Source organism: Suricata suricatta, chromosome 13, assembly GCF_006229205.1.
Source record: "Suricata suricatta isolate VVHF042 chromosome 13, meerkat_22Aug2017_6uvM2_HiC, whole genome shotgun sequence".
Taxonomy (NCBI): Eukaryota; Metazoa; Chordata; class Mammalia; order Carnivora; family Herpestidae; genus Suricata; species Suricata suricatta.
Window position 1 is genome coordinate 36,856,892 of NC_043712.1, and position 25,795 is coordinate 36,882,686.

General features: G+C 46.6%; 2 protein-coding genes across 10 annotated transcripts; both read left to right on the top strand.

Annotated features, from left to right (window-relative positions):
* Positions 1-90: 90 nt before the first annotated feature.
* C13H9orf24 (chromosome 13 C9orf24 homolog) lies at positions 91-15,958 on the top strand. Of its 6 annotated transcripts, none has more exons than XM_029919907.1 (7): positions 91-405; positions 10,341-10,485; positions 12,503-12,618; positions 13,576-13,651; positions 13,860-14,089; positions 15,285-15,371; positions 15,798-15,885. In XM_029919907.1, exons 1-6 carry the CDS (start codon positions 271-273, stop codon positions 15,369-15,371), a joined length of 789 nt encoding a protein of 262 aa, XP_029775767.1. In that variant the 5' UTR covers positions 91-270; the 3' UTR covers positions 15,798-15,885. The 6 variants fall into 6 exon arrangements, with proteins under 6 accessions (XP_029775767.1, XP_029775765.1, XP_029775766.1 ...); XM_029919905.1 differs by having other exon boundaries at positions 94-405; positions 13,860-14,094; positions 15,798-15,958; XM_029919906.1 differs by having other exon boundaries at positions 94-405; positions 12,506-12,618; positions 13,860-14,094; positions 15,798-15,958.
* Positions 15,959-17,155: 1,197 nt separating this feature from the next.
* MYORG (myogenesis regulating glycosidase (putative)) lies at positions 17,156-24,398 on the top strand. 4 transcript variants are annotated; one of them, XM_029920966.1, is made up of 3 exons: positions 17,423-17,511; positions 20,615-22,746; positions 24,152-24,398. In XM_029920966.1, the coding sequence occupies exons 2-3, from the start codon at positions 20,688-20,690 to the stop codon at positions 24,154-24,156; spliced, it is 2,064 nt and encodes a 687-aa protein (XP_029776826.1). In that variant the 5' UTR covers positions 17,423-17,511; positions 20,615-20,687; the 3' UTR covers positions 24,157-24,398. The 4 variants fall into 4 exon arrangements, with proteins under 4 accessions (XP_029776825.1, XP_029776826.1, XP_029776827.1 ...); XM_029920967.1 differs by having other exon boundaries at positions 20,615-22,725; XM_029920965.1 differs by lacking the exon at positions 17,423-17,511 and adding an exon at positions 17,156-17,221 and having other exon boundaries at positions 20,615-24,398.
* Positions 24,399-25,795: the final 1,397 nt, after the last annotated feature.

The following is a 25,795-nucleotide window of genomic DNA, read 5'->3' on the forward strand; positions in this document are numbered from 1 at the left end:
AACTGGATCTCCTCACCTCTCCAGGGATGGGGCTGAGCCAGGTGATATCATAATGGGCAGTGCCCATCCTAGAGGGGACAGCAGGGTGGGGTAGGAGCAGGAAGGTTATAGGGAAGGGAAGCTGAGAGATCCTCCATAGAAGGGGGTCACAGCAGCTAGCAGCACTTGCCGGGCTGGTGGTGTGGGCTATCTGGGAGAGGGGGTGGTCACTGATGTCTTACAGGAGTCCTTGGTATGTAGAGCCCACCACTGCATCCCCTAGACCTCACTATGTTCCTCTTCTCCCATAAGACCAAGACCCCCATCAGCACCTACAGTGACTCCTACAGGGCTCCTACCTCTATCAAGGAGGTCTATAAAGACCCACCTCTGTGGGCCTGGGAAGCCAACAAGTTTGTGACTCCGGTAAGTGGGGGTTGGGTGGGCTGGCAGGCCAGAGTGTATGGTCATGTGTGTCTGAATGACTGGTAGTGTGTGGTTGTCATTAGGTGTTTGTAATTATTTGTAGCTGTATGTATGTACGTGTGTGTGTGCATACTCGTGTGTGTTTTATTCATTTGCCTAGTCATGGAATTTATAATAGTATATAAAATAGTACAAAATTCTGCCCTAATGGTGCCCTCTTACTCCAGGGTAGGAGGAGGGGAAAGACCGATGATTATCAAGAAATAAACAAGTTTTATAAATTATCCCAAATGCTGTATAGGAAATAAACAGAGTAATGGGAATGGAAAGTAACCAGGCAGAACTACTTAAAGAGACAGGTCATGGAAGAGCTCTTTGTCATGGTGACGTTGAACTGAGACTGAAAAGCTAAGGAGGAACTAGCTCTGTGAAGAGCTCAAGGAAAAGGATTCCAGGCAGAGTGATCAGAAAATGCAAAGGCCCTGAGGCTGCCTGTGGGATATGCCAGGAAATATGCTATAGGCATGTTTTCAAGCATGTGTATCACAATCTTCTTGTGTCTGTGTGTCTGTGATTGAAGATAAGTGGCCAAGTGGGTCTGTGCAGCTTTCACAAAATGGAGACAAGATCTGTGAGTCTACTTGTGACTCTGGTTAAGGGAATTTATCTGTGTGTACCATCCAACAAATGGTGCATGCCTACATCTGCCAGGCACAATGCAGCTACAACAGTAAAAGCCCAGGCTGTGCCTTTGAAGAGCTCTCAGCAAACAAAGGAACAAAGTAGAGTTGCCCAGTGGATGTACGGTACAAGAGCTGGAAAGGGGAAACCATTCCTGGTTCTTGAACGTCAGGTCTACTAAGAGATACTGAAGGAGGAGTCCTCCAGCAGAAAAGAATTGTGGGAAAGGGCAACCTGAAGACAGGGATCCACCAGGAATTGATAAGCAGAGCAGAGAGAGGCTAGCTGAGAGGAGCCACAGTAGCAGGAGATTTGAGGAGGAATTGGGGTTCAGGGCTGGAAGCACAGTGAAGTGGTGAAGAATGAGGGAGGAGGGTGTAGGTGAGAGATAAGGAGAGTTGGCAGTGAAAAAGGAATTTTTTTAATAGGACAGAATTTTTAAAATAATGTTTATAAAATAAATACATGCTTAATGCAGAAAATTGGGAAGACTCAGACAAGAACAAAGAAAAAAGGCCTATAATCTCACTATCCAAATTGACCATTGCTAATTTATTATTATATGCCCTTTCAGGAAGCAAGTATCTTTTATAAAGATGGTGTCATATTGTATACTAATATTTTGAATCTTACTCTTTTCACATAACCACATATCAGGTACATTTTCTTGTATAAAAATATTCTGTCATGTCATTTGAATGACTATGGTATTTTATTTTATGAATGTACCAAAATATATCTAAGGAATCTTATTGGAAATTTATATTATTTCTAAAATTTTGCTAGTATAACCATTTGTGTACATCTGTAGACTTCAACTATTTCCTTAGGATAAATTCTCAAACATGAAATTGTTGGCAGAAATGATATACATGCTTCAAAACCTTTTGATATATACCTCAAATTGCTATAATAAGGGATATAATGATTCACATGCCCACCAGAAAAATATGACAGTGCCTGCCTGCCTTTTGACATTCAACAGGAGGGAATTTTAAAAAGCAGAAAAATACCTCTTGGTTACCATCTGGGTATAAAGAAGAAAGGAGAGATAAGGAATACTCCTGGTTTTGGGGCTCTGGCAACTGGAGGAAGTTTAGTTCTACCAACTGAGATTTGGAATTGCAGATTAGAAAGAGATTCGGAGTTCATTTAGGGACAAAAATATTCAAGGACTTCCAAGAGGTATCTGGTGAGTAGTTGGAGATACTTAAGTGAGGCAAAGGAAAGAGGTTTGGCCTACAGATACAGATTTTGAAATCAACATACCAGTGGTAGCTAAAGTTATAGGAGTGAATGAGATTGCCTAGGAAGGGTAAGGAGGTGGTCAAGGGTGGACTTTAGAGAATAGTGATTATTTAAGAGGAAAGCAAGGGAAGAAGGGCCTTAAAAGGAGACATAGTGATAGGAGGAAAAGAGAAACCAACAAAGACAGCATTGGTAGACAAAGGTCAGAGTCAGATGTCAACAGAGATATGGATCTCTTGGATGTAGTAACCCTTAGTAATCAGGCCAGACACCTTCAGTGAAAGGAGAGGTGTGAAAGCCAGATAGCAGTGAGATTAAAAATGAAGGGAAGTCTTTTCCTTCTGGTAGTATGGTGACCTAGAAACTCTAAAGGGCCCTCCTGCTTCAAAACAACTAGGTCTTGCATAACAATTTTTATTTTGTTTTGGACTCTCATGGAGGTGTGTGGTAAGTATACTTAGAAGGATGCCCTGAGGATGAATACCAATATCAGCACTATAAGCAGGAGTTTATAAGCTAGCCAAAAAGTGAAGAAACTAAATCTTAAACTCCAAACCGAACCGGAAAATTTAGTGATCTCTGGCTCCCTGCCCTCACAACACACATACTCGCACGCATAATGAATGTATATCTTCTGTAGTGGAAAATATCCTGAATGTAGGCTTCCAAGTATCCTTCAGAGTAAAGTCAATTCACGCTGAGTGCACAATAAGAGATAAAAGGAAACTAACTGCCATATGACAGTCAGCAGAATCAACAAACAACAGACTAAAACCTCCAAGTACTTCAGATATTGGAATTAACAGTTTAAGAATGCAAAATAATTATCATGAAATATTAAAATGTGAAATAATCAAAATGAGCAACAAGTGATTATATTTTTTTAAAGACCCAGACAAATTTAAAAAAGAACCAAATGGAAATTTTAGAAATAAAAAATATATGTGTTAAAACCAAAAACTCAAAATAAAACCAAAAACGCAGTGAATGGCTCAAAGGGCAGATTAGACACAGCTTAAGAGCATCAGTGGAATGACACAAATAGAAAGACATTCCATGCTCATGGATTAGAAGAACAAATATTGTTAAGATGTCTCTACTATCCAAAGCAATCTACAGATTGAATGCAATTCCTATCAAAATACCAACAGCATTTTTCATAGAACTAGAATAAACAGTTCTAAAATTTATATGGAACCACAAAAGACCCTAAATAGCCAAAGCAATTTAAGAAAAAAAAAAAAAAAGCAAGCTTGAGGCATCACAATTCTGGACTTCAAATTATATTAAAAGCTAGTAATCAGGCATGCCTGGGTGGCTCAGTCCGTTGGTCAACTGACTTGATTTTGGCTCAGGTCAAGATCTCATGGTTCATGGGTTTAAGACCCACTTGGGCTCTGCTTGGGATACTCTGTCTCCCTAGCTCTCTACCCCTCCCCCTGCTTGTGCTGGTGCTATCTCTCTCAAAATAAATAACTGAACATGTTTTTAAAAGTTGTAGTGGGGCACCTGGGTGGCTTAGTTGGTTAGGCGACCGACTTTGGCTCAGGTCATGATCTCATGGTTTGTGGCTTGGAGCCCCGCATTGGGCTCTGTTGCTGACAGCTCAGAGCCTGGAGCCTTTCTTTGGATTCTGTGTCTCCCTCTCTCTCTGTCCCTTCCCCATTCATGCTCTGTTTCTCTGTCTCAATACTAAATAAACACTTTTAAAAAGCTGTAGTAATCAAAATAGTATGGTGCTGGCACAAAAATAGACACAAAACAACAGAACAGAATAGAAAACCCAGAGATAAACCTACTATATGGTCAATTAATCTTTGACGAAGCAGGAAAGAATATCCAATGGGAAAGTAACAGTCTCTTCAACAAATGGTGTTGGGGAAACAGTACAGCAACATGGAACAGAAAGAAACTGGACCATTTTCTTACACTATATACAAAAACAAGTTCTAATGGATTAAAACCTAAATATATGACCTGAAACCATAAAAATCCAGAAAAGAATACAGGTAGTAGTCTCTGCCATTGGCTGTAGCACTTTTTTTCTAGATATGTCTCCTAAGGTGAGGGAAACAAAAGCAAAAGTAAACTATAAGGTCTACATCAAAATAAAAAGCTTCTGCTTCGCAAGGAAACAACAGAATTAAAAGGCAACCTACAGAGGGCACCTGGGTGACTCAGTCAATTAAGTTTCAGACTCTTGGTTTTGGCTCAAGTTATTATGTCCTCATTTGTGGGATCAAGCCCTGAGTGAGGTTCTGCACTGGCAGTGTATAGCCTGCTTGGGATTTCCCCCCCACCCACCTCCTTCTGTCCCAATCCCACTCTCTTTTTTTTTCTTCCCCACTCTCAAATAAAGAAATAAACTTTAAAATTTAAAAAACAAATTGGGGCACCTGGGTGGCTCAGTTGGTTAAGCATCTGACTCTAGATTTTGGCTCCGGATACTATCTCACGGTTCATGAGTTTGAGCCCCACATCCGGCTTTGCACTGGCAGTGTGGAGCCTGCTTGGGATTCTCTCTCTCCCCTTCTCTCTGCACTTCCCAGCTTGCTATATCTCTCAAAGTAACTAAATAAACTTAATTTTTTAAAAATTTTCTATTTAAAAAATGTTAAAGGAAATCTACAAATGGGAGAAGATATTTGCAAATGACATATTCAATAATGGGTTAGTATCTAAAAAATATAAAGAAGTTTTAAAACTCATCCACAAAACAAATAATCCAATTTTTAAATGGGCAGAAGACATAAACAGATATTTCTCCCAGGAAGACATACAGATGACAAACAGACACATGAAAAGGTGTTTATTATCACTTACCATCAGGGAAATGCAAATCAAAACTACAATGAGCTATCACCTCACGTCTGTCAGAATGGCTAAAATCAACAACACAAGAAACAACAGGTGTTGGTGAAGATGTGGAAAAAGAAGAACTCTCTCACACTGTTGGTGGGAATGCAAACTGATACAGCCACTGTGGAAAACAGTATAGAGGTTCCTAAAAAAATTAAAAATAGAACTACCAAATCATCCAACAACTGCACCAGTAGGTATTTACCCAAAGAATATAAAAATGCTAATTCAAAGCTGCATACATGCAGCTCTATGTTTTTGGAGCATTATTTACAATAGCCAAAATATGGAAGCAGCCCACATGTCCATTGATTGATGAATGAATAAAGATGTGGTATATATTTATAATGGAGTATTATTCAGCCAAAAAAAGAATGAAACCTTGCCATTTGTAGCAGTATGGCTAGAGCTAGAGAGTATAATACTAAGTGAAATAGTCGGAGAAAGACAATACTGTATGATTTCACTCATGTGGAATCTAAGAAACAAATGAGCAAAGGAAAAAGGAGATAGACTAATCAAGAAACAGACAATCTTAACTATGGAGAACAAAGTGATGGTTATCAGAGGGGAGGTGGGTTGAGGGATGGGTTAAATAGATGATAGGGATTAAGGAGTGTACTTGTTGGAACAAGCACTGGATGATGCATAGAATTGTTGAATCACTATATTGTACACCCAAAACTAATATAACACTGTATGTTAATTAACTGGAATTAAAATTTTTTTTAAATTTAAATGTCAGTGATATGAAAGAGCAAAAGAAATTTCCAAGAATGCAGCACAGAGACCCAAGTGCTAAAAAATATAAAAGAAACATTAAGCAATATATGAAAAGACAGAAGAAGATCCCATACACATCTACTCAGAGTCTCAAAAGGAAGGAGCAGAAAGGCGAATAAGCATTATCTTAGGAGGAAAAAGGCTCCAAATTTTCCAGAACTAATGAAAGATAATATAGAATTAAATAGAAGGAATTTCACCTTTGTTACCTCACAGTGGAACTTTGTAACTCCAGCTTAAGAGATGACCTTAAAAACAGGCAGAGAAAAATTATTTTCAAAGTCTCTTCCTCTCAAGAACAAAAGAAAAGATAAAGACATTTATAGGCAAACAAAAACTAAAATATTTACTGCCATCAGATCTGTAAGGAACTTCTAAAGGATATACTTGGGGAAGAAGGGAAGTGGTCACAAAAAGAAGATCCAAGATGCAAGAAGAAATGGTGAGCTAAGAAGTTAATAAACATGAGATAAATTTAAGCAACCAATTCAATGAAAATAATTGTGATTTTTAATTTGTTAAATTTAAGGAAAGAGGCAAAATTTGGAAAACAATATGAGATAAGTTGTATATTGGAAAACCAATATTATTTAAGATGTACAGTTAAGGAAGGAATAAAAAAAAACCTTACTATTTACAAATGATACAGTTGTATATGGAGAATCTACAAATTTTTAGAGTAAGAATTTAGAAAGTTGGGTGCATATAAGATATAAAGTCAATGACATTTCTTTACATCAACAGCAAATATTTAGAAAGCATTATTTTATTTTTTTTAAGTTTTCATGTATTTATTCATTTTAAGTAATCTCTACACCCAACCTGCAGTTCAAACTCATGACCTCGAGATCAAGAGTCATGTGCTTTTCCTACAGAGGCAGCCAGTCACCCCAGGAAGCATAATTTAAAATATATATCCCTATAGGGGCACCTGGGTAGCTCAGTTGGTTAAGCATCTGATTCTTGATTTTGGCTCAGGTCATGATCTCACCATTCGTGAGATCAAGCCCTCCGTCGAGCCCTGTGCTGACAGCGCAGAGCCTGCTTGGGCTTCTCTCTCTCCCTCTCTTTCTGCCCCTCCCTCTCACATGCTTTCTCCCTCTCTCAAAAATAAATAAACATTTTTTAAAATTAAAATATATATACACAGATACATACATACATGTATATCATTCTAGCAACAAGAAATAAAAGGAAGTAGAAGTAAATCTAACAATGTGTATAAAACTGTATGGATTATATAAAACTTTGAATACTTAATAAATAAATGGAGCGGTATAACATGCTTTTGGATAGGAAGAATGACCAACATAAAAATTCAAAGCAATTCTCAACAGAATTTTTTGAAGAATTTGAAAAGCTGTTCTAGACCTTATAGAGGGGTTCCTGTCTAGTTCAGTCAGTAGAGAATGCAACTCTTGATCTCAAGGTCATGAGTTCAAATCCCACACTGGGTATAGAGATGACTTTTTAAAAAATTAAAGTTTATAGAGAAAAGCAGAGGCCCTAGAAGTAACTAAAACACACCAGAGAAGAAGGAGTTTTGCCCAATCAGATATTAATATTATTTCCAAGCTATAGAAATTTATAAAGCATAGTATTTAGGGATAGCCAAATGACTGATAGAGAATGAAACAGATTAGATCCAGAAACATGTATATATGAGAATGATATGCAACAGAGATGATTGAAAATAAAGCTATGGGACTAGATATATCAGACTTGGGGTAGCATTACAAATCAGTGGGTGGGGGGAGAGATAGAGTATTCAATGAGACAATCAGTTGTCCATATGGATAAAAAGAAAACTGATTCCTAACTCACACCAAACTCCAACAGGAATTCCTGACAGATTAAAGACTTAAATACGGAAAATAAATCATAGATTTTAGAAGAAGATATGGGACATTATCTCCATTATCTTAAAGTATGATTGTATTTCTTAAACAAGTTTTAAAAAGTACTACATAAAAGAAGAGATTAATAAATCCCCACATGTTAAAATTAACATGCCTGTTCATTAAAAGACACTATAAAGAAAATGAAGATATAAACCACAGAGAGAAAATATTTGCAACATGTAATTGACAAGGGGTTAGTACATGAGATTTACAACTATAATTCTCTGGGTTGAAATTGCACATATGTATTTTGACTCTTTCCTGAAATTCTCTAAAACTCCTATAAATGGATATTTAACACATCAACCCACAAGAGTAGTGAGAGAGGAGGGACAATGGTTGCAGCAGATCTGAGAAAGCTGAATCCAAAGCCAGTAGCGAGTACACAAAACATTATTCAACTTAAAACTGCAGAATTTTAAAAAAAAAACCCTCAGAAATTGGTAATACTAGGCTTCTCTGGAACTGAAGATGGGAAAGAATCAAGACTAAAATAAGGATGATTTGGAAACCGTTTAAGAAGCTATTAAACCCGGGGCACCTGGGTAGCTCTGTCGGTTTAGCATCTGACTCTTGATTTGAGCTCAGGTTATGATCTCAGGGTCATAGGATTGAGTCCCACTTCTGTGTGGCTCTGTGCTGGGCACGGGGCCTGCTAGGGATTCTCTCTCTCCCTCTCCCCCTCTACCCTGCTCACTCTCTCTTAAAAAAAAAAAAAAAAAGCAGTTAAACCCACTAATCTCTTCTATTCTATGCTATGGGGTGACTGCCTGCCCCAGCTCTACAAAAGTTAGAAAGCTTATCTTTTGGCAAGGATTTCAGAACTGGAGATACCAGGCCCAGTTGAGAGCAGGGTACCATATTGAAAACAGGTGAACCTCTACATACTGAATGCTAACCACACCCCTGTCCCCAGCAGCCCTCTTCTCTGATAGGTTCTCAGAACACTGGCACCAAGTCACCACCCACAGGCCAGAGACTGAGTCTCTTCTGAAAGATCTGATCAGCCTAAGAGGAAAGACCTACAGATACTGACAAAATTTGACAAAGTAGTTTAGCCAAGCCAATCCTACAATGATGCTTCTGATTGATAAAGCCCACCCACAGCTCAAAGCCCCCAGTAAGCTTTTATAGTCTCCTACTCCTAAACATGAGCAGACAATAAAAATAGAGACATCTGAGTAAAGCCTCTAAGGGAAAAAGTGATAATTTCAGTGAGTTATTTTAAATGACTCTGTGTGTGTGTGTATTTGTGTGTGTGTATGATTGTATAGATGTACATCTGTGGTGTGTGTGTGTGTGTGTATAAAGGTCAGGGGAATGCCAAGTCATAGGGCTCTTTCACCCATATGGAGTATGACTGTTCAGGGGTCTTCCCACAAAACCAAATCTCAGCTGGGCACAGAGATCCAAGAAATCCCTCAGCTGAAAGGTTTTCAGGGCAATAGGGGCACCAGGTCTAATCTTGGCCAAGAGAAGACTTTGCTTTTAAGAACAAAAGACAGAAATTTGGGTAGCAGTGTCATATCCCAGCATCTTGCTGCCCACTATTAGGAAGTCCTTTCTGGTCTCTTGACTTTGCTTGTTGTCCCACCTCTGTAACCCAGCTGCCTTTTCATACCAGCTGCTTGCAAGGATTTATTGGTTCACAACTAACTTGGTATTCTGCCCTCAGCTGAGAACAAGGGAGCCCCAAAGGTAGGCCATAATCAGGAATTCCACAGACCTAGCTCAGCAAAGGGTTGAAGGAGGTAAGACTAAGATGAGGTAAACCCTAAAAAGCAGAGGGACCCAGGGCCTCAAACAAGATCAAGTAAAAGATCAGGGTAGGATAAGGACCAGGGCAAATGAATGTCAGGGTCAAGAGGATTATCAGTGTCAAGATCAGAGCCACAGCAGAATCAGGGTCAGATTGGAGTCAGGGAATTTGATTTTAAATTAAGCATCCTTCCAGCCCCATCCTACATATCCTTCAAGATGCCAGATTCCCAGAGAGCATGCCCTGTCCAAAATACCTGCATAATGTAGCTGGATCCCAGGACAGCCAGCTTTTCCTGAGGCTCCAGGTTATACCAGGGGCCTGTTAGTCCTTTGGATACCCAGGCCCAGCTCCCAGATAGCACACAGTCTAGAAGAAAGAGGACAGGAACAACCAGCTCTGCCCTTAAAGAGCTCCCAGTCAAGGAAAAGACATAAATTCGAACATCAGAAAAGCACTCTGAGGACAAATGCCTGGCTCTAAGCCTGAGCCTTAGATAGAAACTAAGGAGGACAGTGCAATTCACACAAAAAGCTATGCAGAGGGGGCCAAGACTGGCATGGGGATCCCTCTAGCATAGGGAGGAGTGGTGAGGGACCCACCTGGGCTGACTTTCTCAATAGGGGCTGGATCTGGGTCCAGCAGGACACCAAGGCTGGGGCCTCTATACACCTAGTTATTTCCTCCCCTTTCCCTTTGCTCAGGGCCTGACTCAGACTATGCAGCGCCACGTGGATCCTGAAGCCCTGCAGAAGATGATCAAATGTGCTGTGCAGGACTACACCTATAAGGGTTCCACAGAAGGCCACCCCTACTTTCCTGAGAAATACTGGCTCTCTCAAGAGGAAGGTAGGGCCTCACCCCTTACTCAACTCTGACCCCACTCAATGACCTCAACAATGACCCTTAACCTTAGCCCAACTTGGATCCTGATTTTCTCCCTGATCCCATATCAACTTTATCCCCACCAATAATCTGGGCTTCTCCAATCACCTCCACCCCAGCTTGACTCCCAACCACCTGACCTGACCCTATTCCTGACCCCTTCAAGGAGGAGATCCAGACCCTGCCTTTTGGGAGTTTTCTATCTGTACCAAATAACCAGAAGACACCAGGGTCTTATCCCTAGAGAGATGGAGAGAGTATTAACTTCCTCCAAACAAATCCCTCCAGGTATATTCCAGTGCCATCTTTTCCCATCTTCTTAGTGATCCTGTTCTAGCACTGTCCCTGTCTCTGCTGCATCTATCTGCCCACCACACCTCTTTCCCCCCAACCGGGAAGCCTTTCCTATTCCCTTCCTTCCTAAAAAGTCTCTTAGTCCTCCACTTCTCAACCAAGATTCTTGGAAAAATAGTCTAAACTCTGTCTCTACTTCATCACTCCTTACACCTTATGACAAATTATCTTTCCCATTTGGTTAGGTGTTTCTGTACCTTCCAAAAGAGCAGAATCTTGTCTCATTTACAGCTGTGCCCCTCTGTCTAGAACACCATCAGGCCTCATAAGTATTTATTGAATTAATTGATGATAAATCTTTATCCAGTTGAAATTGAGAGTCGACATCGCCTACGCTCAAACACTAAAACTGCTCTTGTGTAGTTCTAATTACCACATCCGTGGGATTCTTTGATTTTTACCTTATGAGACCTCCACAATGCATTTCACTCTCTGACCACTCTTTACTTGAAATTCCTTCCTTCCTCAGCTTCTCTGATGCCTCAATTGCCTGGGTCTTTTATCCCGCCATCCTGGAAATGTAGGGTTCCTCAGGGTGCTAATCTGAGCTCTCTTCTCTCCTTACTCCTCTTCTAAGACCATTTAATCTAACAATGTCCTAATTGACAACTCTTTAGTCTTTATTTACACCCTTGACTTCTCACCAGAATTATACTCTCCATCTCATTATAGTTAACTTTACCTGAATGTCCCCAAACACCTCAAACTTAGTATGTCCAATTTACCAATCCAGAACTCCAAATCCCAACACACTGTCCCACACATATACACACCTGCTCTTCCTCTAGGGCTCCTATACCTCCTTTCTTGGTGTCTCTCACACGTGTTCTTTCAGAGTGTTAGGGTAGTAGATCACAGATGGCCTTTTGGACAGACTTAGACGACTGGGTGATTGGGGCTTTGAAGGATTTTTAGGTAGAGAAGTGTCTTGGTCAGATTTTAATTTGTGGAAATCTAGAGATTGGATTTTAGGATTTCAAGAGGAGGCAGGGAGATTAGTAGGCTAAATGCAACAATAATATTCTATGTGTCAGGCATTGTTCTAAGTGTTTTACATATATTAACTCATTGAAATCTCACAAAACCCTGTAAGGTAGATCATACTATTACCCCATTTTAAAATTGAGGATACTGATACACAGTGAAATTAATTAATTCAGTCAAGGTCATAGAGCGCTAATATTTGGCAGAACTGAGATTTGAACCCCAAATGTTCATGATATTGTCTCCTGTTTATGGCACTAAAGAGATACAGGGGTGAGATCATGGGGGACTGGAAGAGGGAACAGATTCAAGTGATTTTAAGGAGGCAGAATAAGCAAATTTGGGGGCCTGGATGTGGAAGATGAAAGGGAGGAATTAGAAGGATCCATTTTCAGATTAACTGATTCATAGAGGGTGGTGCCAGGATGGACAGTTGGATCAAAGGATCCAACCCCACTCAGAATCTTGCCTTAAGTGAAAAATGGCCTATATCTCAGTGTCTAAATCTAGGGACAGGCTGGGCTTGACTGGCCTGAGGGATATTAGTAAAAGTCCAGCTTGTGCTGGAGATCAGAGGAGAAACATCTAGGGGGACCTGAATCCTGGAGTAACAAAGTTTTATGTCTCCTCCCCTATGATCAAGTAGACAAATGCAACCCATACTACCTATGTGGTGACCCGTGTAACACATGGAGGATGGGACCTTACAACTGTACCAGCCAGAACAAATATACTACATGCCTTCCCCGGCTACCTAAGGTATCTACTGTGACCAACACAGAGGCCTAGTGTCTGGGACACACACCTTCTTCCACTTCTAAACCACAGTGACTGATATTTCCCCATTAGTTCCTCATCCCTTTCCCACCAACAATATTCCAGGGCTCTTTCCCAAGTGTGAAACTAGGGTTTGTATTTTCTAGGAGAGTAGGGAGCCCAGGAATTGAGCTATATAAACAATTCCTGGTCCCCTGGATACCAAACTCTGGCCAGGCTCTGTGGGGACACAACTAGTGTGTACTTTCTGACTTGCTATCTTCCTGAAGCTTGCCACCTGGCCCCTTCCCACAAGGTCTAGCCAAGGAGCCAATGACCTGCTCCACTCTCCTCTCCTTTGTGATGTGAGCATGGACAATTGGAGGGAGATCAAGGCCACCCAGTGGCAGTGTAGATAGATACAGAAGAGTCTTCCAGGGAGGTAGAAAGGAGCCCAGGCCAAAGGAGAGGAAATTTGAGAGGATGGGAGACCAGAGCAGAGGTTCTTAATTTCAGGCTGATGACTGATCTCGGGTTTACCGAACACTTTTGAATCAGAACCTCCTAAAGAATCAGAATTTTTCACAAGTTCTCCAGGTGACTCTGATGCGCAGGCAATACTGTAGTATTGACACTCCCTCTCCTCAACCACACAGAAGCCAGACCAAGGTTAAAACCAAAGGCAAAGGCTGAGGCGGGGTTGCCAGAGGTTCAGGTCCAGACCCATCCATCTACCTACAGCTCCACTTCCTTCCCTCCCCTCCCTCTGCCCCTCCCCGGAAGTGGAGTAAACAAGTTGCCAGGTGACAGTCCTAAACACTCAGAGCCTGGGAGAGTAGGGGATCATCTGCAGGGCGGGAAAAGATGTGACCTAGGACTGGCCCGGAGGTTCAGGGAGGAGCCCCAAAAGGAGGAACTCTTCCATGTCAGAGTTTGAGGTACCATGTGTGCCACTTCCAGGAGGCTGGGATGGAGACAACTGTTCGAGGAATGCCCTTGCAGTGCCCTCCTAAACCGGAGCGACTCAATGCCTACGGTAACAGATGATGGGGCAGTGGTGGGGTAGACCAGAAAGACGGCCGAGATGCAACCTGGGGGACTAGACAAAGGATAAATCTCCTGTCGCTGGTATAATCCTGTCTCTATCTGTCCCTATTTTTGTTTCCATCTCTTCTTGTCTCAACCCTGTCTCTTCCCTTTCCTGTAACTCTGTGGGTCTCCCGGGCTTGGGGCCGCTGGTGTAGAGCGCGAGGTGGTGGCGAACATGTTGAACTCGCTGTCACGGAACCAGCCGCTGCCACAAATCACGCCCCGATGCGGGTGCCTGGACCCGCTGCCGGGCCGCCTACCCTTCCAGGGTTATGAAAGCCCTTGTTCAGGCCGCCACTACTGTCTACGTGGGATGGACTACTACGTCACCAGAGCACCCTGCACGGAACGCCGCCACAGGCCTTTGTGCACAGAGCTCCCGACTGTAAGGTTCGCTGGGCCGCTGCAGCCTTAGACGGCCCCTGCCCCTGAACAAGCCCCGTCCCTCAGGGTCCAGCTTACCCGGGCTGTGCGCGTCCTATCCTTCACCGTTTCCAGCTCTGCCCTACCCTATGTCAGACCCTACCCCGCCTGCAGCCGCCTCTATACCCTTACTGGGCCCCATCCTGTCCTGCCCTCCGGCCCCAGGGCCTGAGCTGACCACTGAGACTGGAGAACCTGCATGAAGACTCCCCCAGGTTCCTGGCCCAAAGTGGGCTCAAAGCCAACCTGGCTCCCGTCCCTGTTCTAGAGGCCCCACCAGAAGGTTGTGGGTTTTGTTTTTGTTTTGTTTTGTTTTGTTTTGTTTTGTTTTGTTAAAGAAACCCTCTGTACACCAGTCGGTTGGATCCCCATCCCACACCTCGTTCCCTACCTGGACACCTGGTCCTGAAGACTCAGGTTCTAGCCTTCGAAATGCCACGTGTCCTCAAAAAAGCGGCCTGTATTCCTGAGTCTCGGTCACTGTCGATAATGGGTAGTGTCATTGCCACGTGTTGTGTGAGCAAGGAAATCATAACCGCATTACCAGAGAGGTCCTGGCCTCGGAGCCCTGCACCACATCTGAAAGTGGACAGCTTAGCATGTTACTGTTGAGGAAACTGAGGCCCGAGCCCTCAGCTACAACTCAAACTGCAGTGCAACCTTCTCCCTGCACCAGGTGGCAGTCAAGGCAGACTGAGCCTGGAAGAACTCCAAAGTCCGCGTGGGTCTAGAGAGCTTGGGAGAGGAAGGAGGGGGTCCTGGATCCTAACCCATGATGGTTCCCTCCCTCCCCCACCCCTGCCACCCCTTCCCAGAGAGTCTGATTCATCGTATGAGGCTGAGTCTCATTCCTTACAAGATCAGAAGGGTGGGGGGAGCGAGAGCCTGAGCCTTAGAAATGCCGTTAGTACTGGAATAACTGCCCTTCAGTGGGGAGGATCCGGGGTCTCCGAGGTCTTCAACGACTGGAGCCCGACCCTCCCCAGTGTCCAGCGTGCTCCATGGCCCAGCCTGGGCGGCAGAAATGAGGCCTAACGAGGATAGGGACTTTCAGATGCCTTCCCAGAGGCGATGCTTGGATCGGGTCTTGAAGGGCCAAGAGGCTGGAGGGGAGGATCTCCAAGACTTAGGGACAGACTCATCATTTCCTCCTCCAGGAGTGTATCGCCCTGCGAGCACCGGCCCGGAATGCAATGTGCTGTTATAACTCCCCCGCCGTCATATTACCCTTGTCAGAACCTTAGGTGAGTAAGGCGCAAATACATTGCAAATGCACTTGGCATCCTGGGAAACGGGGTGACAGGTTGTCCGCTGCGATGCACTGATTGGAAGATACCACCAGGGGGCGCTAGTACCATAAGGACGTCAAAGCTGGCAAGAGAATGGAGAACCACATAAGGTGCTGAGGCTGGCATGGAAGGGTTCACAAGTTGGCAGTGGGTCTCAGAGTCAAGAGATCAAGGCATTAGATTCAGGGCTTGAAGTAAAGGATAAGAAATTAATGTTAGGGAGCGTGTATTGGGAAACAGAAATTTAACAATAGAATCAGAGGTCAGGAGGTCAGTGTTAGAGCATGGGGTCAGAATTAGGGGCAAAAGATGGGACACAGCACTGAGAATTGAAATCAGACCTATTAGGGTCTAAAAGGACTGATCCATTTCTCCCCACAGATGGGACACAAGTCACTTCAAGAAGACTGGTGGCCCCCAAAGAAACAACTATGTTGTCCACCCTGAGTTTGTGTCTGAAACCTATCCTGATTGCCACTGCTGGTAAAGCCCAGGCTGGCAGGGCCAAAGTTTTGCACAGTAAATAAACTCTTCACTCCAGAGGCTGCCTCCTGCCTCCTTACTCAGCAGGATCTGGCAGTTAGGAGCCAGTCACTCAGGCCTCTGCCAAGCCCCCTCAACTGAGGTGCAGTTTCTCAGACATCCTGCTCAGAGACCTCCCTGCCCCCTCATCTCAGTGTTTCCCTTGGGTGGACCTGAGTGCCCTCTTGATACATAACTATAGCTGGTGATCTCCCCTCCATTCAAACTAATGGATCTACCTAGTCATGCAGGGAGGGCCAAATGACCTCACACCCAGGAGGGCCCTCCAGCTGTCATTTCTTCAGTATCCCCCAAACCTAGACGTTCCCTCACCACATCTCAGTGGACCCAGAATCTTCCATTCTGTAGTCAGAGACCTTTCCCTATACCCAAGCTCTTGGTCTCTTCTCCCAGAGTCTCCATCGCAGCCCCCCAAAAGTCTATGTTCAGACACCCTTGCTGCCCTGCCTTACCCAAGTCCAAGGGTCCAAAGCATAACTTTAGAGGGTTTCATCGACAGGGTTGGTGGGCTCTGGGAGAGGACTAAGAAATTTCAAATTACAAAACAAAGCTCTGTTTCTCTGTCCCTCTAGAAGTAAGAGTTGGGGTGTTCTGGAATCTCTGGGATCTTTAGCATTTTTGCACCTAACTCCCCCTTGGAGTAGGGGTATGGCGGGTCACATCCGTCATCTCACAGCACAGTCATTTCTAACTGCTGCCGCCACAGTGTCGGGGAGGGTGGGGGCGAGAGGCAGCAGAGGGCAGAGGGGGCATTGCAAAATACCGACATCCCCAATCTCAGACACTACTGGTCTGGTCCGGTGGGAACCAATAACTTGGGCCTCCCGGCTGGTGGAACTAGCTTCCTCCCGTTAGGTCCTTAATAGGATCTGTCCTGCACCAACCCTCTGAGATCGCCACGGAACCCTTTTTCCATATGAAAGAATTTTTTCCATATGGGAAAATTTTTCCACATGGAGAGCTAATGAGAGCGTTATACCGAGGCCTCCACCTGCCCAAATCTGGAGGGCAAGGAATTCCAAGAGCCAACCCTGGCCCTCTACCCTGTGGCTTGTTTCTCCTCATACAAATCCCGAACGTAGCTTAGAGGTGCAAGAATCCCGACAGTCTACAACTGCTCCTTCATCCAGAACTACATTTCCCAGAAGCCCTAGGGCAGAGCCCCGCCTGCATGCGGTGAGCAATTGCCTGGGGGGCGGGCCTGAAGGCAGGGTGCGGAGCTGGAAGACTTCCCGCCGGTGACCCGCCAGAGTTGCCGGGAGGTGGGCACAAAACAATACAAGAAAGATGGGGGCTAAGGGGTGGGGCCTCATGTCCACGTGACAAGGTGGGCGGAGGGACCTAGCACCAGGGGCTGGGCCGGACTCCGAGTCCCAAAGTGAGACCGAACGACCGGGGCGTGGCCGAGCAGGAAGGGGGCGGGTCTTGAGGAGGGCCTGTGCTCTTCCCCAGCTAGGCAGCGCCGGGCGCTGTGCTGTGGCAGCCCAACTCCAGCTAGCGTGGAGGGAATCTTCGGGAGCCTCCCTTCACCCCCACTTCTGGGGTCACTGCCGTGAGTGAGCCCAGCGGGAGGGCTTGGGGGGAGGTGTTGAGGAAGCACACTTCCTGAACTCTAGTTCCTACTAATGAGTAGAGGGTACGAGCCTGGACACTTGGGCCCCTCCTCAAATCGCGGTTCTCAGCGGGCGGCTGGCCCCTAGACTTCATTCTGTCCCTTCGGCGCTGTAGCTGTAGCGCTAGGGGGTAAGGGTGGAGTTTTCCAAGCTGTAGGCGCAGTCACTCGATCCTTTCGGATCCTGTCATTGAGGAGGGCAGGGAGATGGGCGGGATCAAGTTGCCTTTGACATTCCTCCCCCAACCCCCCGGAATTATGTTCCGACAAACGACTCAACTTGGCATGGCCTCCCTTCTTTGGGGCCAGGCCCGGCCCTACCCCTCAGATCCGGCCAGGGGCTGGCAGCCAAGACTGAGGTTGAGTATCAAGTGGGGAAAGGCTTGGCTAGGTCAGACCCCACCTGCCGGCATTAGCCTGTGCTTGGCCAGATAGCGGAGGCAGCAGATTACAGGGGTCTCTAACAATGTTAACACAGGAACCACAGTTCCTCCTCCACAGCCCCGGTACCAGATGCCACTAAAATTGTCCCTGTCCTACTCCCAAGTAGCCTTCCTGGAGCAAGTAGCAGCATCAATCAGCCCTTGAGAAGATAGGTTTCACTATGCACACACTCACTTGATGGGAGCCTGTCCCACCCTCTGGCCCACAAAGCTCCTTTCCTCTGCTGCATTCAGCCAGTCGGACCATTATCTCCCATCTCTTGAAAATTATGCTTGGAAGGTTAAGCTCGAATTTTGGATTAGGCAACCTTGCTACCTGGTGACTTCAAACAAGTTCGTTTTTCTGTTTGGGCAAGTTTCTTCATCTGTAGAATAGGCACTATAGCTATGCCCCTTGTTCAGTATTGTTTTAGAGATGGATGCTGGGGTGGCATTTGGGAGCCCAACACAGGGCCTGCATGGAGTGGGTGCCTAGGCCTGTGGGTTCCTGTCCTTCACAAAACAAACAAACAAACCTTGGAGTCCTAAAACACTAAGATTCTCAGAACCTGTTGGAAAGGCCCTTTGAGGTCATCTTGGTGGCCTCTCTCTGCCTCCAGGTGTCATGAGATGGGCTGACTTAATATGAAAGTTTTGAGGATGAGGGGTTCTCTGTCCTATTCAGATATGGACCCTTTCCCATCATTCCTCAGTGCCCAGAATGGGGCCTTGGTTGTCCTGAATGAATGAATGAATGAATGAATATAAATGTACAGCAGCTACTTCTTTGGGTTTTGCTTAGTTTGAGGGCATCAGCTAAAGGCTACTGTGTTCATTCTCCAGGAGGGCTTTTCTAACCTGTTCCTACAGGAAGGGAAGCCCAAACTGGGATGAGTGAAAGAGTAAGAGGCTGTTTCAGACCAATTAGAACTGATCAGCTTAGGGAGTTGGGGGAGGGAGCACAGAGAATGAGGTCCTGAAACAACACCTCCCTGGAGGGGAGGGGGCATTGTAGGGAGCTGCATATTGACATCTGGGATCAATGGGGGAGGTGAGGACCCCAAGCAATTCTGGCATCTCCTTGGAAATAGCTGAGGACTTTGAGACAGACACTGGCATCTGGGAAGAGGCTAATTACTATTTGCCAGTCTCCCTGTCTACTTCCTCCCAGCTGGAACAGGTGGACAGCTGGCTGGCTGGCTGGCACTGTGTATGTCTGTGTGTGCAACTAACTGGTACTATTTCTTTGTTGAACTCTGCCCTGAGGACTGAGATAGGAAGGGTCAGTGGCCTTGAGTAGCAGATTGGGACACACACCTCCCCCCAAATCTATGGGTTTTCTTTTCTTTTCTTTTCTTTTTTTTTGCAGTCATATCATACACTGTATGAGAGTGTATGTGTGCAGTATGGGGTGTCTGCTCCATGAAGAGCTGATAGATGGGGGAGAGACATTGGGCCAATATGGCTAGATGAAATTTCCTAGAGTATATGGCTGAAGGATTTAGATTAGGAAAGGAATGAGTTTGGTGGTCACAGGATAGGCCAGGTAGGAAATGGAATCAGAAAGGCAGATGAGATCACGACATATCTTGAGTCTCGATTACAAAGCTTATACTTCTGAACTTAATCCTGGGGGTCATGAGCAGCTCTCTAAACTAGGAAGAGATATAGTCTCATTAGTGCTTTAAGAAGATCACCATGGTTGCTGTGAGCAGAAGGCGTTGGGGGAGAAAGAAGTTGGAAGCAGGGAGGCCTGGAGGGGAAGTATTGCAATGATACAGGGGAGAAATGACAGTGCCCAAACTAGGGCAGAGGCAGCAGGAGAGTAGGTGAGAGTGGTAGAGACACATCCAGGAGGCAGCTGGCCAACAGATGTGTTGCCAGAAGGAGAGAGCAGAAAGGTTGGCAGTAAAATGGAGTTGGTGATCAATCGCTGAGAACAGGGTGGAATTTGAGAGAGAGTAAAGAAAGGGTGGCTTGAGACGTCACCATGGCCCCCGGGCTAGACTCTTTACCCCAGTCCTAATGTCCAGACTCAACCCTGCCTCTCTCCAAACCAGGCCCAAGACTGAGTCTGACTTTGGGTATCTTCTCTAATCTCTAGATTTAATCTGACTTTTGACTCAAGATTAAATTCCATGCCTGAGATGTTCCCCCTTCTACTCTCTTCTCCCCCTCTGGGCACAGGAAAGTCGGCCTTCTGCCCTGTTAAAAGTCTGAAGGAGCTGGTTGGATTATCTTCCCTCTCCCACCATGGCCCCCTCCAGATCCCCTCCCCTTCTCTTCAGCCTGAACTGCCCCCAACTGTGATGCAGGGAGGCCTGACTAATTCTGTGATTCTAGACAGTTCCCTGACCCTGCCTGGGTTTGTTCCTCCACCAGGAAAATGGGGATGCATACCATCTACCCCTCCCCATTCAGATCCTAATTTTGGCAAAAACTGGTCTCATAGAGTGGGTAAGATACAGTTAGATGGTCCTGTTAAGGGCCAAACCTTTAGTCCCAGACCTTACATCCCAGTAATGCCACCTTCCCAGAGTATATACTTCTTTCTTGCTGCAGCAAAGGGAAATACTATGGCATGAGAAAGCTCAGTTTTACTTCTCTCTTTCCCCTTCCAGAATCAGGCAGGCCAGGTTCAGACGCGCTTTGTTGGGTGGTCCCACTGCCCACTCCTTCCATAACTGGGGGCTGATGCCCCACAACCCTCAGGAGAAGAGCCAAGCCTATCTCCGCCGCCGCCCTGGGAGCCACACAGACCCTAAGAGTCCCAAGACGATCGCAGGCACAGCTATGTACACCTTCTTGCCTGATAGCTTCTCTCCTGCCAAGCCCAAGCCATCCAAAGAGCTGAAACCACTGATAGGCTCCGCCGTGCTGGGGCTGCTGTTGGTGTTGGCTGCGGTGGTGGCCTGGTGCTACTACAGCGTTTCTTTACGCAAAGCAGAACGCCTGCGCGCCGAGCTGCTGGACCTCAATCGAGGCGGTTTCTCCATCCGCAACCAGAAGGGTGAACAAGTCTTCCGACTGGCCTTCCGCTCGGGCATGCTGGACCTTGATTCCTGCAACCGCGATGGTGCCCTGCTCGGCTGTTCTCGCACAGCCGATGGGCGCCCGCTGCACTTCTTTATCCAGACTGTGAGGCCCAAGGACACGGTGATGTGCTACCGTGTGCGCTGGGAAGAGGCAGCTCCGGGGCGCGCAGTGGAACATGCCATGTTCCTGGGCGATGCCGCGGCACACTGGTACGGTGGTGCTGAGATGAGGACTCAGCACTGGCCTATCCGCCTGGACGGCCAGCAGGAGCCACAGCCCTTTGTCACCAGTGATGTGTACTCCTCTGACGCCGCATTTGGAGGCATCCTCGAACGCTACTGGCTGTCATCGCGTGCAGCTGCCATCAAGGTGAACGACTCAGTGCCCTTCCACCTGGGCTGGAACAGCACTGAGCGCTCGCTGCGGCTGCAGGCACGCTACCATGACACTCCCTACAAGCCACCTGCCGGCCACTCCGCAGCACCAGAGCTCAGTTACCGTGTGTGTGTCGGCTCCGATGTAACTTCGATCCACAAATACATGGTTCGACGCTATTTCAACAAACCGTCAAGAGTGCCAGCACCTGAGGCCTTCAGGGACCCCATCTGGTCCACATGGGTGCTGTACGGGCGTGCCGTGAACCAGGACAAAGTGCAGCGTTTCGCCCAGCAGATCCGCCAGCACCGATTCAACAGCAGCCACTTGGAAATAGATGACATGTACACACCTGCCTATGGAGACTTCGACTTCGACGAGGCCAAGTTTCCCAATGCCAGTGACATGTTTCGCCGTCTGCGCGACGCCGGGTTTCGCATCACGCTCTGGGTTCACCCGTTTGTGAACTACAACTCTTCGTGCTTTGGCGAGGGCGTAGAACGTGAACTGTTCGTTCGCGAACCCACTGGCCGGCTGCCCGCGCTTGTGCGCTGGTGGAATGGCATCGGTGCGGTGCTGGACTTCACACGCCCCGAGGCTCGTGACTGGTTCCAGGGACACCTGCGGCGGCTGCGCTCCCGCTATGCTGTGGCCTCCTTCAAGTTTGATGCAGGAGAGGTCAGCTATTTGCCACGGGACTTCAGCACCTACAGGCCACTGTCTGACCCCAGCATATGGAGCCGACGCTACACTGAAATGGCGCTGCCCTTCTTCTCTCTGGCAGAGGTCCGCGTGGGCTACCAGTCACAGAACATCTCGTGCTTCTTCCGCCTAGTGGACCGCGACTCGGTGTGGGGCTATGATCTGGGGCTTCGTTCGCTCATCCCCGCGGTGCTCACCGTCAGCATGCTAGGCTACCCATTCATCCTGCCCGATATGGTGGGTGGAAACGCAGTGTCTGAGCGCACAGTGGGTGGTAGCGAAGTGCCAGAACGTGAGCTCTACGTGCGCTGGCTGGAGGTGGCTGCCTTCATGCCCGCTATGCAGTTCTCAGTCCCACCGTGGCAATATGACGCCGAAGTGGTGGCTATTGCGCACAAGTTTGCCGCGCTGAGGGCCTCACTTGTAGCACCGCTATTGCTTGAGCTGGCTGGTGAGGTCACCGACACAGGCGACCCCATTGTGCGCCCCCTCTGGTGGATTGCCCCAGGCGATGAGACAGCACACCGCATCGACTCTCAGTTCCTTATCGGAGACACGCTGCTGGTGGCACCAGTACTGGAGCCAGGCAAGCAGGAGCGAGATGTCTACCTGCCCGCAGGCAAGTGGCGCAGCTATAAGGGTGAGCTTTTTGACAAAACCCCAGTGCTGCTTACTGATTACCCTGTCGACCTGGATGAGGTTGCCTACTTCATCTGGGCATCCTGACCCAAACCCAGGACCCAGGAACCCCACAGCCCTAACCTCTGTCTTCATGCAGGCCTTTAACCCTCCATCACTACAACACCGTGCATCCCCAGGAAGTCCCCACCTCTGCAGTTCCCACTAAGTGGGTGCTGACATAAATGTGCTCCAGCCTGCTCCTGTAGGGCCAGGTGAGGGGGCGCTGAAGCAACTTCCCATTTCAACGCACAGTCCTAAAGACACTCTTTCCCTCCATGTTCACTGCAGTCTGCAGAAGCCTCCTGAAGTGGGAGCGAGAGAACTCAGAGGTAAAATGCCAGCTCTCCTCCTATTTCACATGATTGTGTTTTAAAAGCACAGAGAGAAACCTTACCATCCCTCCTGGCCTGAATGGCCATCTTTGTCCTTCTGAGGTAGGGACTTGATCCTCTTTAATGTCCCCAAATAGCTCCCTGCCACACTTAGAAGGGCACATTCTTGGTGTTGGAAGCCAGGCCCTGAGTTCCCAGCACTGACTTGAAGCGTGCTGACCTAGTCATACTCCATCTAAGGAGATGGGATGGAGGTGTCTGGCCAACAGACGACGAGGAAGGAGGTCCCATCCCAGAGGGCAGGAGGACTGGGCAGAGCACTGAGCCATCATTGTTGTCCCTCATTTGTGAAGAGACTCCTAATGCTGCACTTACCCATCTATGTAAACACATGGGCTCAGCCCTGGATTGGGGCCATGGCCTAATGGGTAAGGACTTGCAAGGCCGTGCAGGCCCAACTTGGTGCCTTAACTCAAGAACCTGTGTGTGTGTGTGTGTGTGTGTGTGTGTGTGTGTGTGTGTGTGTGTGAGAGAGAGAGAGAGAGAGAGAGAGAGAGAGAGAGAGAGAGAGAGGCAGGCACCATGTGTTCCTGGATAAGCTGGATAAGCCTGGAAGGAGCGGACAGGAGGCAAACTTGAGGTTTTGATTGTTGAGCTGGCCTTCTCCTGGTTGATGTCCCTGGGGCTGTAGTAGGAAATAAACAGCCCTTTCAAGATTTCTCAGCTGCCTCACTCCCTGCATACATGGCAGGGGTGTGGCCTAAAAGGGAGCAGTGTTCTTTTTCTGGTGGTGGTGTGCTTTGGCAGGTGAACTACATTTGCACATCAACACCTGTAAATACACATACAGGGTAAGTTCTTTCATTTCAGCCATTTTCCCTTTCTAAGAAGAGCAACCTCAGCCAGAGTAAATCTCCTTGACTTTGCAGCTGAGTCTGAAGAAGTGGCTTGCCAGAGTGGGGAGGTAGGAAACAGGGCAGGGCTCAAGAATGCATCATTTTGTCCATTCCCCCACCCCTTCTGTTTCCCCAGTGTGAAGAATACCTAATGAAAGTTTGGGGGCACTCACAGATATCCATCTCAAGTGCTGATTCTACCACTTGTCCACAAGCTGTGTGATTTTAAGCAAGCTGCTTAACCTTATTGAACCTCAGTTTCCTCATATGTAAAATGGTGATGATAATGCCTACCTCCCAGATTATTGTGGCAATTCTAAGCACAGATGTATGTAAAGTGCCTGGCACAAGTAGGTGCTCAATAAAAGGTAGTTATTACACTACTTCTTGTTTTTTGTTTTTGTCTTTGTGGGGTTTTATTGCATAAAAACAACGAGGATTTTTCCAGGCCCCAGCTCCCAGCCCAACTAGCTTCCTCTGGGCCTGCCTGTGACACACTTTTCCCAAACATTTGCACCCAGCACCCAGTTGAGTCTGAGTTTGTGACCCAAAGGACACAGTGGTCCAGGAGAAAGGCAAGAGGAGAGGTATCTGAAGGTGGGATGTCAGGAGCCAGGATTCCTGTGTCCCTGGGCGATGGGGAGTATATGAATGAGCTTCCTTCTCCTTTCCGTCAAGAGCATCCACCAATCAGGTACTCAGTGATGAACCTCTTGGGGCCCCAACAACCATCTATAGGCTGTGGAGTGACTGCAGAGGCAGAACGCCACGCTGCGTCCTACAAGGTTCCCTAAGTGGCTGGAGAGCATGACTCACACTTGAATTGCCCTCCAGGTTTCTTTGCAATCTGAGGCCAGTTTAACCTCTTAAACCACAGTTTCTTCATCTTTTGAATATAATTTCTAGGTTCATTGAGATGTACCTGAAAAGCACTTGTGCAAAAATTGGCAAAGAGTAAGTGCTCAATAAATGGTAACTCCTGTCACCTCTTCTTTTAAAGAAGGATGCTAAACAAGAAACAAAGAAAAGCTCTGCCTAGAACTTGTGCTGTCCAGTGTGGTAGTTACTACCCACATGTGGATTCTTAAATTTAATTTTAAAATTAATTAAAATGAAATAAAATTAAAAATATAGTTGTTCAGGCACACTTGCCCCATTTCAAGTGTTCGAAATCCATGTGTGACTAGTGGCTAACATATTGGACAGGACAGATTATAGTTGCAGAAAGTTCTAGTGGAGAGCCCAAGATGAAGCAGTGTGTGCTGTCTGAGATGGTATGGGGAGGAATAAAACAATCTATAAGGCCTAAGGAATCTGGCATGGAGGAGGAGGCATACACCCTTCAGAGGGTCATTAAGGGCAGGCAGCAGTGTCTTACAGCCTAGGTGGGGGAGGCGGCACACCATGCCCACTGAGCATTCACTGTGTGCTGGGACGGGACCAAAGGGATTTTCTGGCCAGCAAACTGGCCCTTGGCTTCTGATCTGGTTTCTAATCAGGCTTCTGCCATTTTCATTAATCACAAAAGCACAGATGAACAAACTGAAGCACTGAGAGAGGAGAGTATTGGCAGAAGATTATTAACCAACACTAGACTGGAATGTGGTGTTCTACATCCAAATGCTTAGAATTTCCTACCCACCTTTCATCAGCATGGCCCAGCCCTGGCCTCTATACCACCAAGTTTAGGGAACCAGCAAAAATGTATATCTCTGAAGCTGCCACTCACTGTTGCTAGGTCAAGAAGTGTTTTCCCTTTCCCCATTGATGCCAAAACAGA